The sequence below is a fragment of the Panthera onca genome, chromosome A3 (assembly GCF_046562875.1).
Source record: "Panthera onca isolate mPanOnc1 chromosome A3, mPanOnc1 haplotype 2, whole genome shotgun sequence".
Lineage (NCBI taxonomy): Eukaryota > Metazoa > Chordata > Mammalia > Carnivora > Felidae > Panthera > Panthera onca.
The window spans coordinates 105,164,900-105,179,800 of record NC_138341.1 but is presented as its reverse complement, the minus strand read 5'-3'; the positions used below and the strand labels follow the sequence as shown (position 1 = coordinate 105,179,800).

General features: G+C 40.0%; 1 protein-coding gene across 15 annotated transcripts in view; it reads left to right on the top strand.

The window, feature by feature from the left end:
* Nucleotides 1-14,901, top strand: part of PLCB4 (phospholipase C beta 4) — a 420,239-nt gene that overhangs the window by 250,686 nt on the left and 154,652 nt on the right. For all 15 annotated transcript variants that reach the window (XM_078444273.2, XM_078444271.2, XM_078444272.2 and 12 more), the window contains one exon: nt 4,580-4,678. In XM_078444273.2, the coding sequence (XP_078300399.1) occupies nt 4,595-4,678 (84 nt within the window). In that variant the 5' untranslated portion in view covers nt 4,580-4,594. The remainder of the gene's footprint in view (nt 1-4,579; nt 4,679-14,901) is intronic.

Sequence of the window (14,901 nt, the reverse complement as noted above, 5' to 3'; positions counted from 1 at the left end):
TTAATCTCTTTAGCTAGTGAATCACATTGATCTGCTTTCAGTGATGAAATATCCCAAATTCTTCATTTAGCAACATTCTGGGATAGATTTATTCATATTTTAGAATTTTTTCTCTGTGAGAATTGAACTCTAAGGTTGGTTGGTGTTTTGTTAACCTTATGGTGTCATTGTCAGGACCTGATCATGGACTTGTGAAATGAGTCAGGTAGTAATTTACTTTTTTTCTATGTCCTGGGAGAGTGGTAGGTATGTGGGATTTGCCTTTTCCTTGAAAATTTGATAGAACTCATCTGTAAACCTATCTGGGTCTAATCTTTTATGTTTTTCAATTTTCCAAGGTCACTGTTCAGTTTATTCTTTTTTGGGTCGACTTTATTTTAACTTTGAAAAACCCATCCACTTTATATAGGTTTTCAGATATCTGGGTTAAAGATATACGTAGTATTAGTGTTTTCTATCCTCTTTGTAATTACACCTCCTTGTTATCATGAACAGTGTGAATTTATACTTCTTCCTCATTCTCTTTCTTAACCCATCCTTCTCTCTCCCCAACACTTGCCCCAACACTTGCCAAATGTTTACCTAATATATGACTATTCAGAAAGCAATTAACTTTTTATAAAGTTTATTTTGAAAGCACAAGCACGGGTTGGGGAGGGGGAGAGAGAGAAAATCGCAACCAGGCTCCACATTGATAGTACCTAGCCCACCATGGGGCTCAAATTCATGAACGTGAACCATGACATCATGACCTGAGCCGAGATCAAGAGTTGGAGGCTTAACCAACTGAATGACCCAGACACTGCAGAAAGCAATTAACTTTTACTGATCATTTTAAAATTATTTTTGGCTACATATGACATCCCTAGATTTTGACGTGTAATGCTCCCACCTTTCATTTTTAAGAAAGGTGTAATTTCTGCTTTGACTTTTCCGCTTAACTCAATTATTTAGAAGTCTGTGTAAGTTTGTGTTTAATTTGTATGTGTATAGATTTTATGCATTCATTAATTTGTAAGTTGTAGCCTAGTTGTGGCTAGTGAGCATGGCCACCTTAACGTCTGCCTTTTGAAAAATGCTGAGGTTTCCTTTGGCCCAATTAAGATTCGATTTTGAGATTTTTAAATGTGTAGGGAGTAGCTGCAATATAAAAAGTAAGTGAAGAACATAGATAATAATACTATATAATAATTACATGTTATATATTGAGGACTCAATGTTATATATTTCATGTCTATATATAAAGAGGGAAGGTTATATCTAAACTCAGTATCATATTTAAAATATGTTAAGTCATCTAAATTGTTTTGGTTTGGGGGTGCCTGTGTGGCTCAGTCATTTGGGCTTCCGACTTCAGCTCAGGTCATGATCTCATAGTCTGTGAGTTTGAGCCCCGCATCGGGCTCTGTGCTGACAGCTCAGAGTCTGGAGCCTGCTTCAGATTCTGTGTCTCCCTCCCTCTCTCTCTGCTCCTCCCCTGCTCATGCTCTGTCTCTCTCTGTCTCAAAAATAAATAAAAACGTTAAAATTTTTTTTTTGAATTGTTTTGGTTAAACTAGTAAGTGTAATATTCAAATCCTCAATATTCTTGCATTTTTGTTTTGTTCCATTAATTTCTGAGAATCATGGTCTCCTAATGTGTTTGTGACTTTGCCAAATTTCTCTGTATTTTACCAATTTTTCAGTATATGTTCTGATGCTGTGTAGTCACATGCTTTAATGTTAATGACTTCAATAATTTTGATCATCCCTTTTCTCAATATGATTTATCAGGGTCTCTTGTTTTCCCTGAATCTATTTTGTCTGATACGTTCCTGTGATACCTGCTTTCTTTCCTTCTGAGCATGTACCTGTGAGATCAATTTTTTTCATCCCTTCATTTTTGAGCTTCCTATATCATTTTTATTTTGTAAATATTTCTGGTAAACAACCATAATGCTACCTAATGTAAAAGCCTCTGTATTTTTTTTTTTTTTTTTTTTTTGGTAAGTGAAGTTAGCCAATTCATATGTATTATAGTTAGAGATATGTTGTCATTTTATTTTGTGTTTTCCATTTATTGTATTATTTTTTAATTTTATTTATTTTTGAGGCAGAGAGACAGAACGTGACTGGGGGGAGGGCAGAGAGAGGGAGATACATAATCTGAAGCAGGCTCCAGGCTCTGAGCTGTCAGCACAGAGCCCGATGTGGGGCTCGAACCCCCAAACTGCGAGATCATGACCTAAGCTGACTGAACCACCCAGGCGCCCCATGTTTTCTATTTATAATGTGTTCTTTTTTCTCTCTCCTTACCACTTATTTTCTTTTTAAAGGGGACTCCTGTTTCTTTGTTCTATTTTCCCCTCTAATAATGTGCAAGTTTTACTTTCCATTTTTAATTTCTTACAGAAAAATTCTTAAACTTCTATTTTTCTGCCAACGTATAGATTCCTACATACTTACACGCCACTCCTAAAATGGTTTACCTCCCTTTGGTCCATTCTTCCTGCCTTCTGACCACGTCATCTGCTCCAACCTCTATGCTGATATAATCAGGAATTTGGAAGCTAGATTATGATAATTTCTTTACATTTCTTTTGTATAGTAAGTAAAACTTAAGAGTAAGCTTGCTCTTTTTTTCTTCTTTTTCTCTATTACTTCCCATATCCCTTCTCTACATTTATTTTTCTTCTTGACAGAGGACAATACTATCCCAAATCTTTCAGAGTAGGTCATTAAATCTTTTTGATACCTTGCATGTCCATAAATATCTTTATTTTCTCTTAAAAATTAAACTTTTATTTGAATGGATACCGAATTTTAATCCCAAATTCTTGTCCCTCAGACCTTTGAGTTTATAATACTACAGACCACATGCCCGATTGCTGTCTACTTATCAGTCATCTCTGGAACTTTGTGTTTTTTTGTTCTCCTTGTCACCCAAAGGTATATCTAGGTGTGTGTATCTTACACCCACCCCCCCCCCACCAACCCCACCATTTCTACTTCTTGCATCAGTGGATTTTTTTCAATTGAGGACTCAGGTAGATATTCACATTGAGGACTCAAAACTGAACACATAGATACTCAGATTTCAGAAGTGTTCTTCCACTTTTGCTGTGATTAATCCCATCCTTCTACTGGCTTTCTTTCCTTGTAATAGAAGAATTTGTTCTGCTGGGTGGGTGGTCAACCTTTGGTTTTCATTTTCCACCTCTCTAAATTTTTCCATTGTGCTTTCTTTTTGTGTTGAGTTCTATGAGAATCCCTTGGCTCACCACTTCATCTGAGTTCTCTTTATAATTCAGGCTCACCTGTTCAGAGTTTGATTTCAACAATCTTTTTTGAAATTACTAGAATATTAAGTTAATTATGTTTTTGGAACTGAATGCACTTTTTCCTTCCACACTTAGCCGTGCTTAAGTCAAAATCAGGTTCTGTCTGTTCGGTTAGCTCTATTTTTTTGGGTGTAAGTTCTATTTATTATGTTTGGTGTCAGTCCTCCATGTTCTTGGCATTGCTTAAATATTTGGTGATTCCTGGTTGGATGCTGACATTTCATTTGAGATGTCCTGCTCACAGCTAGTACAGGTACAGGATGGTGCCTGATGCTAAGAAGCGTAGGTAGAAGGAGCACTCCCTTTTTCCTGAGTGCAGGCAGCCACCCTGAAGAGTGCCTACATTCTCTTTCAATGTCATACATGCTGCCTGTGCTACAAAGCAGACATTCTGTAGTCCCCTCACTGGCCCAAGTGAGGAAGGGATGAAAGGGTTATTGTGAGAACCAAGAGCAGTAAAATATTCCAGCTCTTCCTCCTTGATTCTGCGACCCATCATCCAGGCATCAACTCCTGTCCATGCATCCACCTTCAGGCTCATAGTGTAGGCTTGTGTAACCACCCACCCCTTTTCAACAGGCCTCTCCTATAAATAGGGTCAGGTTCATGATTTCTTTCTTTTATCTGATGCCATCTGATTAAAATATGTATCTTATTATTTTATATGATGTGAAGAGGGAGGGGAAGCTTCCCAAATGATCACCTCTGGTTGATCACCTCTTTGTTGATATCACAGTTGACCCTTGAACAACATGGGGGTTAGGGGCTCCAGCTCTCCACGTGGTCAAAACTTCATACATAACTTTTGACTCCACCAAAACTTAACTACTGATGGCCTACCATTGCCCAGAAGCCTTACCAATAACATAAACAATTGGTTAACACGTATTTTGTATGTTATATGTGGTATATACTGTATTCCTACAATAATGTAAGCTAGAGAAAAGAAAATGTTAAGAAAATCTTTAGAGAAAATATGTTTAAGTACTATGCTATAATTTATTTTAAAAAATCCTTGTATAAGTGGATGCATCCAGTTGAAACCCATGTTATTCAAGCGTCAACCATATTTCCCCAGGTTTTGAGACAAGGAGGAGGGAAGATGGAATCAGATGAAATAAAGAAGGAAAAAGAGACAATTTATGGGCTTATTCTATGTGTATGAAGAAAAGCTTTCACAAACATATAAAATGATTAACCTTTGATCTTTACTTGTTTTTAAATTTTGTATGCTAATGAGATATTCTTTTTCATTTTAGGTCTTGAATATAATCATGGCCAAACCTTATGAATTTAACTGGCAAAAGGAAGTTCCTTCCTTTTTGCAAGAAGGAGCCGTTTTTGACAGATATGAAGAGGTAAAGAAGTGTTACTAATTTTTTCTCTCAAAACATTCTTACAATTACTTCATTTTAATTTTAGTATTGAGTAAACAGTCTTTGACATAAGTAAGAGTACCAGTGAGATTTATAAGTTGGAATAGTTGGAAAGAGGCAAGTTTTGAGATATAAGGATAATGATACTGTAATTTATTGAGCACTTACCATGTGGCAGATACAATAATGATAATGATGCCATAAATTATTGAGTGCTCACTGTGTGCCAGACAGTCTTCTAAGCACTTGTGTATATAATTGTTTAATTCTTCACAACAACCTTTTAAGGTTGTTGCTATTATTGTCCTGGTTTTACAGATGGGTTCATGTAGTAACAGTTGTTGCTTAATGAAGTGCTTTTGGCAGACTTTCCATGCAAAACTTTGTATTTGTTATAAAAGGAATAGTGATTGGACTTTGTGCTAGTCATTTGTTTTGCTCTTTCCATTCATGTAGAACAACTGGACCCAAGCTTTGCTTGCCCCTATTTCTGTCATTTATTGTTTGTGCCCTTGCAAGGTGCCAGTGGCTCCAGACCTTCTATAGAGCAGGGGCTTGGGGCCACCAATCTGTTCACAAAGTTTAGGTTAGTAAAGTGAAGCCTCATTAGCAATTGTAAGCACATCTTTTTTTCTTAGATTGTACTTGAATTTGAGGTGAGTTGAGGGAGAGAAGGTGATGAAGTTGTTCCCTTTGAGGCAAAGTGAAATGTGAAACTTGTTAAGACTTCATGTAAAGTCAGGATCGGTTCCTCTTGTGTGGAGAAGGAGCAACCCTTCTGCCCTGCTGGTGGGAATGCAAATTGGTGCAGCCACTCTGGAAAACAGCACGGAGGTCCGCCAGAAAATTAAAAATGGAACTACCCAGGGCGCCTGGGTGGCTCAGTCGGTTAAGCGTCCGACTTCAGCTCAGGTCACGATCTTGCGGTCCGTGAGTTCGAGCCCCGCGTCGGGCTCTGGGCTGATGGCTCAGAGCCTGGAGCCTGCTTCAGAATCTGTGTCTCCCTCTCTCTCTGCCCCTCTGCCGTTCATGCTCTGTCTCTCTCTGTCTCAAAAATAAATAAACATTAAAAGAAATGTTTTTTAAAAAATGGAACTACCCTATGACCCAGTAATTGTACTATGAGGTATTTGTCCAAAGGATACAAAAATGCTGATTCGAAGGGGCACATGCGCTCTGGTGTTTATAGCAGTGCTACCCACAATACCGAAATTATGGGAAGAGCCCAAATGTCCATCCACTGACGAATGGATAAAGGAGATGCGGTTTATGTATACAATGGAGTGTTACTCAAAAAGAATGAAACCTTGCCATTTGCAAAAAGTAGATGGAACTAGAGTGTATTATGCTAAGTGAAATTAGAGAAAGACAAATATCATATGATTTCACTCATATGTGGAATTTAAGATACAAAACAGATGAACATAGGGGAAGGGAAGCAAAAACAAGATAAAAATGGAGACAAACCTCTCTTAAATACAGAGAAGAAATTGAGCGTTGCTGGAGGGGAGGTGGATGGGGGGATGGGCTAAATGGGTGATGGGCATTAAGGAGGGCACTTGTTGGGATGAGCACTGGGTGTTACATGTAAGTGATGAATCACTAGATTCTATTCCTGAAATCATTATTACACTATATGTTAACTAACTTGGGTTTAAATTTTTTTTAAGTCAAAAAAAAAAAAGAATTAGTTCCTCTTGAAGTTGATGAAACGTATGTGGTGGCTAATTGTGCTGGCCCACTCAGCGGTTCAGATTGTCAGGGCTTTTCATAAGGTCTGTGGGCTGGCGTGACTGTACTTGTTGACTTGGTTTTTCCAAACCGTGTATCATAATATCCTCTAGATTTATACATGGTTGCTTTGTAAGTAAACAAAATTGAGAAAGGCAAAGGATTGGCCCCAATGTGGTTACTCTTCCTAGTATTGAATTAAAATATTGAAGTGACAGCTATATGTATGACAAAATTTACTCCTTCCCAGGAGGAACAGCTAGCCACATTCTGCTATAAGAAGAAACAAAATATTCTGCCACCTGGAGGCAACCACGACTAATTCTGGGCAGTTTTCTTTGTCTTTTTCCTATTTCTTTCTCTTTAATCTTTTGAAAATCTAAATCAGAACTTGTGATTGCTGTGTTTCAGATGCTTCCATGATTCCCTGTTGTGGAATAAAGCGAACTACAAGGCCATCCTTAATTTGGCTCCCACTTCATTCTACAGACTTGTTTCCCACCAGTTTCCTACACACACTCTCTGTGTTAGCCATAAAAATCCCCCGGCGATTCCAAGATACTTTTCTGTTACATGCTTTGTGCATGCTGTTCCTTTTTCCAAAATGCACTTGTTCCTCCTAGTTTGATTGGTAAACTCCTCCTCATCCTTCAAAACCCAGTTGAGAAATCTCCACCTCTTTGATACCTTCCTTAAGCCATTGAATAAGAATTGGTAACTCCTTTTTGTTACCACTAACCTACCTACCCTTGCACACTATACACTGCATTCACATTTTATTTACTGTTTTTATGTCTCCTATTGTACTCTGAGTTTCTTGAGGTCAAAGACCACACTTTACTTATCTTGCTGTCTCTGAGGTCTACCAGGACACGTGCAACTGCCAAACTCACTGTAGATGTAGCGTTACAAAGGATTTGAGTTAGAAGTGGTTCCAGCGCAGTCTGGTTTTGTTGTTTGTTCCTTTTCTTGATAAGTGAAATGGTGAGGGTACTTGATAATCTTGAAGATCTGTGTGGGGACCTGAGCCTCAACAGATTGAAAATATTAGGATAAATCGTATGACATTTTCCATCTTTTAATAAAAAAAAAAAAAAATGACCCATGTCAACAGTTTGATGGAGTTCAAGCTTAATACAAAGTAAGTTACTGCAATTGGCTACTTATTTCTACTTTATTCAGTGTGGCCAAGTAAACCAAGGACTGCCGTAGACACATTTACAGGTGCTTCTCCCAAGTAAACCACGTCTAGATCGGGGGGGGGGGGGGGGGGACACTAGAGTCACTAAGATAATAGCCATTGCCCTCTCTTTCTTTTTTATTTTTTTAATTTTTTAAAATTTGTTTATTTTCAAAGAGAGTGTGAGCGGAGGAGGGGCAGAGAGCGTCCCAGGCAGGCTCCGCACTGCCCGCGCAGCCCAGTTTGAGGCCTAAACTCACAAACTGTGAGATGGTGACCTACGCCAAAGTCAAGAGTCGGACGCTTAACCGACTGAGCCACCCAGGCACCCCACCATTGCCCTTTCTTATGAACTGGTAGGACTTCACTCCCTGAATACACCAGAGTGTCCCAAAGATTGGCAGTGTCTGAAGGCAGCACCTCAAGCACTGGAAACCTTTAGGATCATTTAAATACACTGCATGGCTTCTAATAATTCAGAGAAGGTCATTTTGAAGAGATTAAATGTAACCACTGGCTGAGTATCTTGACTACTGTCATATAAGCAGAAACATATTGGAGAAAAAAAGTACTTACACTTTTTTGACTGAAATGTGGTTTGATGAACTAGAGGTTCATTATCGCTTGAATTATTTTTATTTCTCGGGGTGATTTTCTTTGCTTATTAATCATCACCTCTCACTCATACTTAGGAAATACTGATTCCCTGGGCTTCTAAAGGCATTTGCTTTTCACCCGGGTCCCTCTGAAAATCTTGAACACGTATTGAATACAATCTTGCTCAGCTTTCAACATTAAGTGATATCAAGATTTTCAGCAAAAAAAAAAAAAAAAAGCTTCAATAAAGCAAATGCCTCTCTTCATAACATATCAAACAAGAAAGCCATAGTACTTCGAGTTGGACTGTAGCCACTTTTTTATTACTGTTTCCCAGTCCTGTAAGATTCAGTTCTTGGGACCCACGACCACCAAAATATTGAAGGCAACAAAGTGCAAGCAGAAAAGGTTCGTTTCCACAGTGAGTGTGAACAGCGGTGAGAAACAACAGCTGATAGCAAGTGGGAGGAACAGAAACTGGAGAAAACACAGCCCAAGCGCCCCAAAGGCGTCATAGCAAAGGGACCGTTTATGAAGGGACATAAATGCCTTTAGCACCATATGACAACTAACATTATCATAATGGCCTGAAGGAGCAGCCACATATTAAATTACATTCCACATGCTTGTTTAAAGAAGGCAGGAGAGTCTGCCAAGCTGTGGGTGAACCCTCCCTAGGTCAGAAAAAAAGCAGTGCCAACTAGGGACGATTTTTAAAGTACATGTTATTTTGCCAATAAGTGTAATCAGCGCAACTGCATTTAAGCATTATTATTTCTGTGTTTCTTTTGAGGTGGGCAAAATTGTTAGAGACACAGCAGCCTGCACGGTAGCCTCTTATGGTATCCCTGTGCCATTTCTACATCTGTTTTTTAAATTTTTTTTGCATTTATTTATTTTTGAGAAACAGAGTGAGACAAAGTGAGAGTGGAGGAGAGGCAGGGAGGGAGACACAGGCTCCAAAGCAGGCTCCAGGCTCTGAGCTGTCAGCACAGAGCCTGATGTGGGGCTCGAACCCACGAACTGTGAGATCACGACCTGAGACGAAGTCGGACGCTTAACCAACTGAGCCACCCAGGCGCCCCTCTACATCTGTTTTTTATGTAACTTTACTTGTAAGCTACTTAAATGCAAAATAGATTTTGTGTCCTAAGGGATGCTTATTATTAAATCTTTAAAGCAGATTTCAAAAAAAAAAAGTTAAAAAAAACCAAAGCGGTGATTTTTCTATTGCCAAAGAGAGAAATAGCAATACTTTTTAGAACACGTGTGACCCAAATGTCTCTAACTCAGTCTCCTGACTTTCCTTTAATAACCTGTTAAAAGGCTGAAGACCCCCATCCCCCTGGCTATGCCAGGCCCTCCCCAGTCTTTCCTAGAATTCCTACATGCTTACATACTCTTGGTGATGACTCCTATCCTCAGTGCCTTCTTACCTCTCTGTTCTCAGGACTGTTCCCTGCTCTGGTTTATTTCACTCTCTAAATCCTTTGCATATATCATCAAATCCCAAGAATCTTTCATTTAAGATTTGGTGGTAGCCGAGGAGGACTGGACCCACAACAGGGCACACTTCAAGATTAAACGTCAGAGATCATGCTGAACAAACTTCATTAGCCAACCTGGCCAGATATGTTTCCCATGGTCTTCTCCTTTTGCCCCCCTTTTCCACTAAGATACATGTTCCTGTTTCTCTAATTTTCTTTTTTTTTTTTCTTTTATTTGAGAGAGTGTGGATGAGCAGGGGAGGGGCGCAGAGAGAGAGAGAGAGAGAATCTCAGGCTCCATGCTCCATGCAAGCCCAATATGGGACTTGATCCCACAACCCTGGGATCCTGACCTGAACTGGAATCAAGAGTCAGATGCTCAACCGACTAAACTGCCCAGGCACCCCTCTTTTCTTTTTTAATCTCTCCCTCAGAGTCCTTTTCTAATTTATCTACTTCCTCTTTTCCACATGCCTCTTCCCCAAATTAAAAAAAAAAAAAAAAAAAATTCTCCCTCTCAAGCCAAACAAGCAAAACAGAAAATTTTAGTCCTTTCTCTCCCTGAACAGTTTGGAAGTGAGAGTTTGGGGTAAAAAGGGAGCCAGAGTCTTTTGAGAGACCTTCACGTTTGTATGACTTTGAAGGGCAATGAATGTACTTAAAATTTAAAAGAGCTTTATCCTGAAGAAGAATATCCTGTTGCCCTTCTAGCTGAGTGGTCACCAACAGAGCTTTGCATGACAGACAGGGTCGATATCTGTGTTGCCCATTCCCAAGTGTGGCTGTCCAGCACTTCAGATGTGGCTGGTGAGGGGTGCCTGGGTGGCTGTCAGGTCATAATCTCACAGCTTGAGGGTTTGAGCCCCGCGTCGGGCTCTGTGCTCACAGCTGAGCTTCGGCTCAGGTCATAATCTCACAGCTTGTGGGCTTGAGCCCCACGTCGGGCTCTGTGCTCACAGCTCAGGGCCTGGAGCCTGGAGCCTGCTTCAGATTTTGTGTGTGTCTCTCTCTCTGCCTCTCCCCTGCTTGTGCTCTGTGTCTGTCTCTGTCTCTCAAAAATAAACATTAAAAAAAATTGTTTTTAAATGTGGCTGGTGGGATTGAGAGAACTGGGTTTTTAATTTTAATTAATTTTAATTAAAACATACTTAACTCCACGTGGCCAGTGCCTATGTTATTGAACAGCATGGTTCTAGACCACAAGCTCAAACTACAACCAGAGTTTAAAATACCGTCCTCCTTTCCCAACACACAGAAAGAGTTCTGCTCTCACTTCGTTGGAATCTACAGTTTACTTCAGCCATTTCTTCTTGATGGCAGCCAGAGCAGAGATTTACGTGTTTTATACATGACTCACCTCAGGCCCCACCCTTCCCACATCAGAGATCCCCTGGTGGGGGCCACCCCTTTTTCTCACCCATGGGACTTTATTGTAACTGAAGCAAGGAGCCCTGGTGGATTGTCTTTTTATGGCAAAACCTTGGTCTTTATACTAGCTCCTTCCCCCTTCTCCCTCCAGCCCCCTCCCCTAACACACACACATATGGAATCTGCCAGGATAAGGGAAACCGTTACTGCAGTTATCAGATCCAGTGGAGTATCAAAGTGCAGAATCAGTACCAACCTAAAGTAGGGCTGAGTGGGACAGGCTGACTTTGGCCTCTTTCCAGGACAGCTCTGAAATCATGTCGAGGGCCATGCAGTGAAACTCCAAAAGGCCCAGGCAGCCTACACACCCCAGGCTGTTCATCAGTGAAGTGAAGAATTTTCCAAATATAATTTTCAAAAAAACTAAAACCACAACCCTCATAGAAAGTATTTTGGCTTCAAGATTTATTTAACCCCTCAATGAGGACACCAGCAGGATGATAAAGCTAGTTCTAAGAGCACTGGAGGTAGAAAATTGTACTGTTAACCTGAACAACCCAGGGTTTGGGGCAGTGACCCCCATACAGTGAAAAATGCACAACTAACTTTTGCCTCCCCCGAAACTTAACCACTGATAGCCTGCTGCTGACCAGAAGCCTTAATGATAATGTAAGCAGTTGATTAACACATATTTTGTATGTTATATGTATTACCTCTTACAATCAACTAAGCTAGAAAAAAAAATGTTATTAAGAAAATACTAGGGGGCACCTGGATGGCTCCGGCTGAACACCTGGACTCCTGATTTCCACTCAGATCATGATCTCATGGTTTGTGAGTTTGAGTCCTGTCTTGGGCTCCACACTAGGAAGTAGCATCATGGAGCCTACTTGGAATTCTCTGTCTCCTTCTCTCTCTGCCCCTCCCCCATTTGCTCTCAAAAATGACTATTTTTAAGAACTTGAGGCAAACACATTTATAGTACTGTACTGCATTTATTTAAAAAAAATCCACGTATAAGTGGACCCATGCTGTTCAAGGTCAACTATAGTCAGGAGAGGAAAGTGGACACAAGTTTTGTCAAGTAGATACAGAACTGGTTACTGTCCTGTGCAGCAATAAAACTAAACTGTAGCGGTTGTCTTTTCTATCAGACACAAATCACATGCATCTCTGTGGAACAGAAAACAATGGCAACTTATCTAGCTAACTCTGCAAAGAATCTGGGCCCTAAAAAATAGTAACTAGTAAGTCGAACAAAAGTACACTCTTCTATAGCAATAAATCCTCCTTGGTTAGGCCTCTTAGACAGTGCTCTCTTCAGTGTCCAGAGGATATATAGCCATTTTTTGTCTTATTCCCAGGTACTGGATCATTTAAAATGAATTGTACCTACAGGGTCAGGGTATTAGCCTCAAAAAGTAGACAGCAGAATTTTGTGTATTACTTGTATTTGCAGTGAGTGATAAAATTGTACTTCTTTAAACTCCACTTCATGCGAATGAATTCCCCGTTCCTAAACACTATGAGGAAATGTTTTTGTTGTTGTTACTGATTTTGGTCTTTTTAAAAAAATTTTTTTTTGTTATTCTTGAGACAGAGACAGAGTGTGAGTGGGGGAGGGGCGCAGAGAGAGAGAGAGAGAGAGAGAGAGGGAGAGGGAGACACAGAATCTGAAGCAGGCTCCAGGCTCTGAGCTGTCAGCACAGAGCTCAATGTGGGAATTGAACTCACGGACTACGAGATCATGACCTGAGCTAAAGTTGGACACTCAACCAACTAAGCCACCCAGGCATCCCTGATTTTGGTGATTTTTAGGGAGGGTGCTTTTTAGTCCTTACAGTAGAAGTTTCTTCCATGATGAGCATTCACTAGGTGCTCTACAAAGGGTGTTATTGTCTAAATGCTGTTGAACAAACGGTTGTTTCATTTAAGCCCAGAAGAACCCTATTGTTAGGTCTGTCTCTAGCCTCCTTTTACAGATTGCAGAACCAAGGCTTGCAGTGGTTAAACCCCTCACCCCGGTGCCATAGCCAATCACAGCTGAGCAGAAAGATTCCATGTGCTAGCCTGCAGTGGTTCTCAAAGTGTGGTCCCTGATCAGCAGCACATGGAACCCTTGGTAGAAATGCAAATTATCAGGCCCCACCCCAGACCTACCAAATCAGAAACTCTGAGAGTGGGCTCCAGCAATCCTTGTTTTCAGAGCTCTCTGGGGTGATTCTGATGATGTAGCTCAAGTTTGAGAACCATGAGGCATAGCACGTCAAAGAGTTCTAGACTTCCTTGGAAAGAAAAAAAAAAAATGAATGTATTTAAAGTTCTTTACAGCTAATCTCCCCCAACCAAACGATGCAGATAAAGAGGGGAAACCATTCAAGAAAAGAAACTTTTCTCTTTCCAGAGGAGTTCAACATAATAGATTTTATTTCCCTCTCAGTGTGCCAGGCACAGTGCTAAGCACTTGACCTCAGTTATCTCTTTAAACCCTCAGCTGGTGGTAGGGATTAAGTGGGATTGTTTCTCACATTACACAGATGAGGAAAGAGAAGCCTAAATTAGTTAAGGAGTGGCCTACTAGTCAATGTGTAGTGACTGATGGAGCCTGTCCCCAGAACTGATTGATAAAGAGAACACACGTGAATCACAGCTACCTGTCCCATGACTTGGGACCTTGAAATGGCTGCCATGTGCAAATGATGGCATTCAAAATACGGCATGTTAGTGCACTGAGTGTTTTAACCTGAGGGAGTTTGAGAAAATAGCAAGTGCCCTCCTTCTACCTGGAAGAAGGAAGCATCCTTATCTGCAAAGACAAAGGTACTCCGAGAAGAATCTGAACAAACAGGCCTTTCTTAAGATCCCCCAGTTTACTACACTTAACCTCATACTCCTTGACCTATCATGTTTCTACATGACCATCCACACTGTTCATCATACCTAATACAGAAATACTCAGATTTAACCGTTTTTTCCGGTCTTCATTTTCTTATGCAGACTCCCATGTCTTGTGTTAAAAAAAAAAAAAATCATCTGAGTACATGTGAAGATCAAGTTGGCTTTATTCAACAATTCATGAATTTCATCTACGCATCCAGCAAACAGGAAGAGGCTCTGTTGGTTTGCAGGAAGGGAAAGGTTTTTTAAAGCAAAGAAGAAACAGAAAACGGGACTTACTAGTGAAGAATGCATTGTTTTAGGCAAAGTTGCCCTCCTGCCTGAGGGGACGGAGGGGATCTATCAGTGGACTACATACTAGTGCTGACCAGAAAACCCCAGGCTGGCTGGTTACAGGTCACATTACTTAGGGAGATTGAAATTGCAGTAAGGTCAGGTATTAAGTCTTGGTTTTCTGACATGGGGTCTTAATGTAAGTGACTCCACTTGGGGCATATGGTTTTCTTTTTAATCATACATATAACTTACAGTAAATAAATGTGTATGTTCTTCTTTTGCTAATCTGTCTTTGTCAGTTTAATTTTCAGACCCAACCAGGGACCCTAAGAGGATTAAGGAAATTTTTTTCTTCTTCTACACAGTTTTTTGAAGATATGTATGATTTTTAAATATTTATATACACACACATATATATGTATATGTATGTGTGAATATAGATGTATATATACATACATATGTATATATACACACACATATATATATGAAAGCTACTTAAGTCTTTTAGTAACCTATGTGCTGTATGTATCTCAGACCATAATTATTTATATTACTATATCCAGGAGTTCTTAATTTGATTCTTTTAAGGAGATGAGGATGGAAAGAATTTATTTTTCAGATATTTGCCCCTCCCAGCAGATAAGTGCCTCATTAGTGCTCCTCAGAAC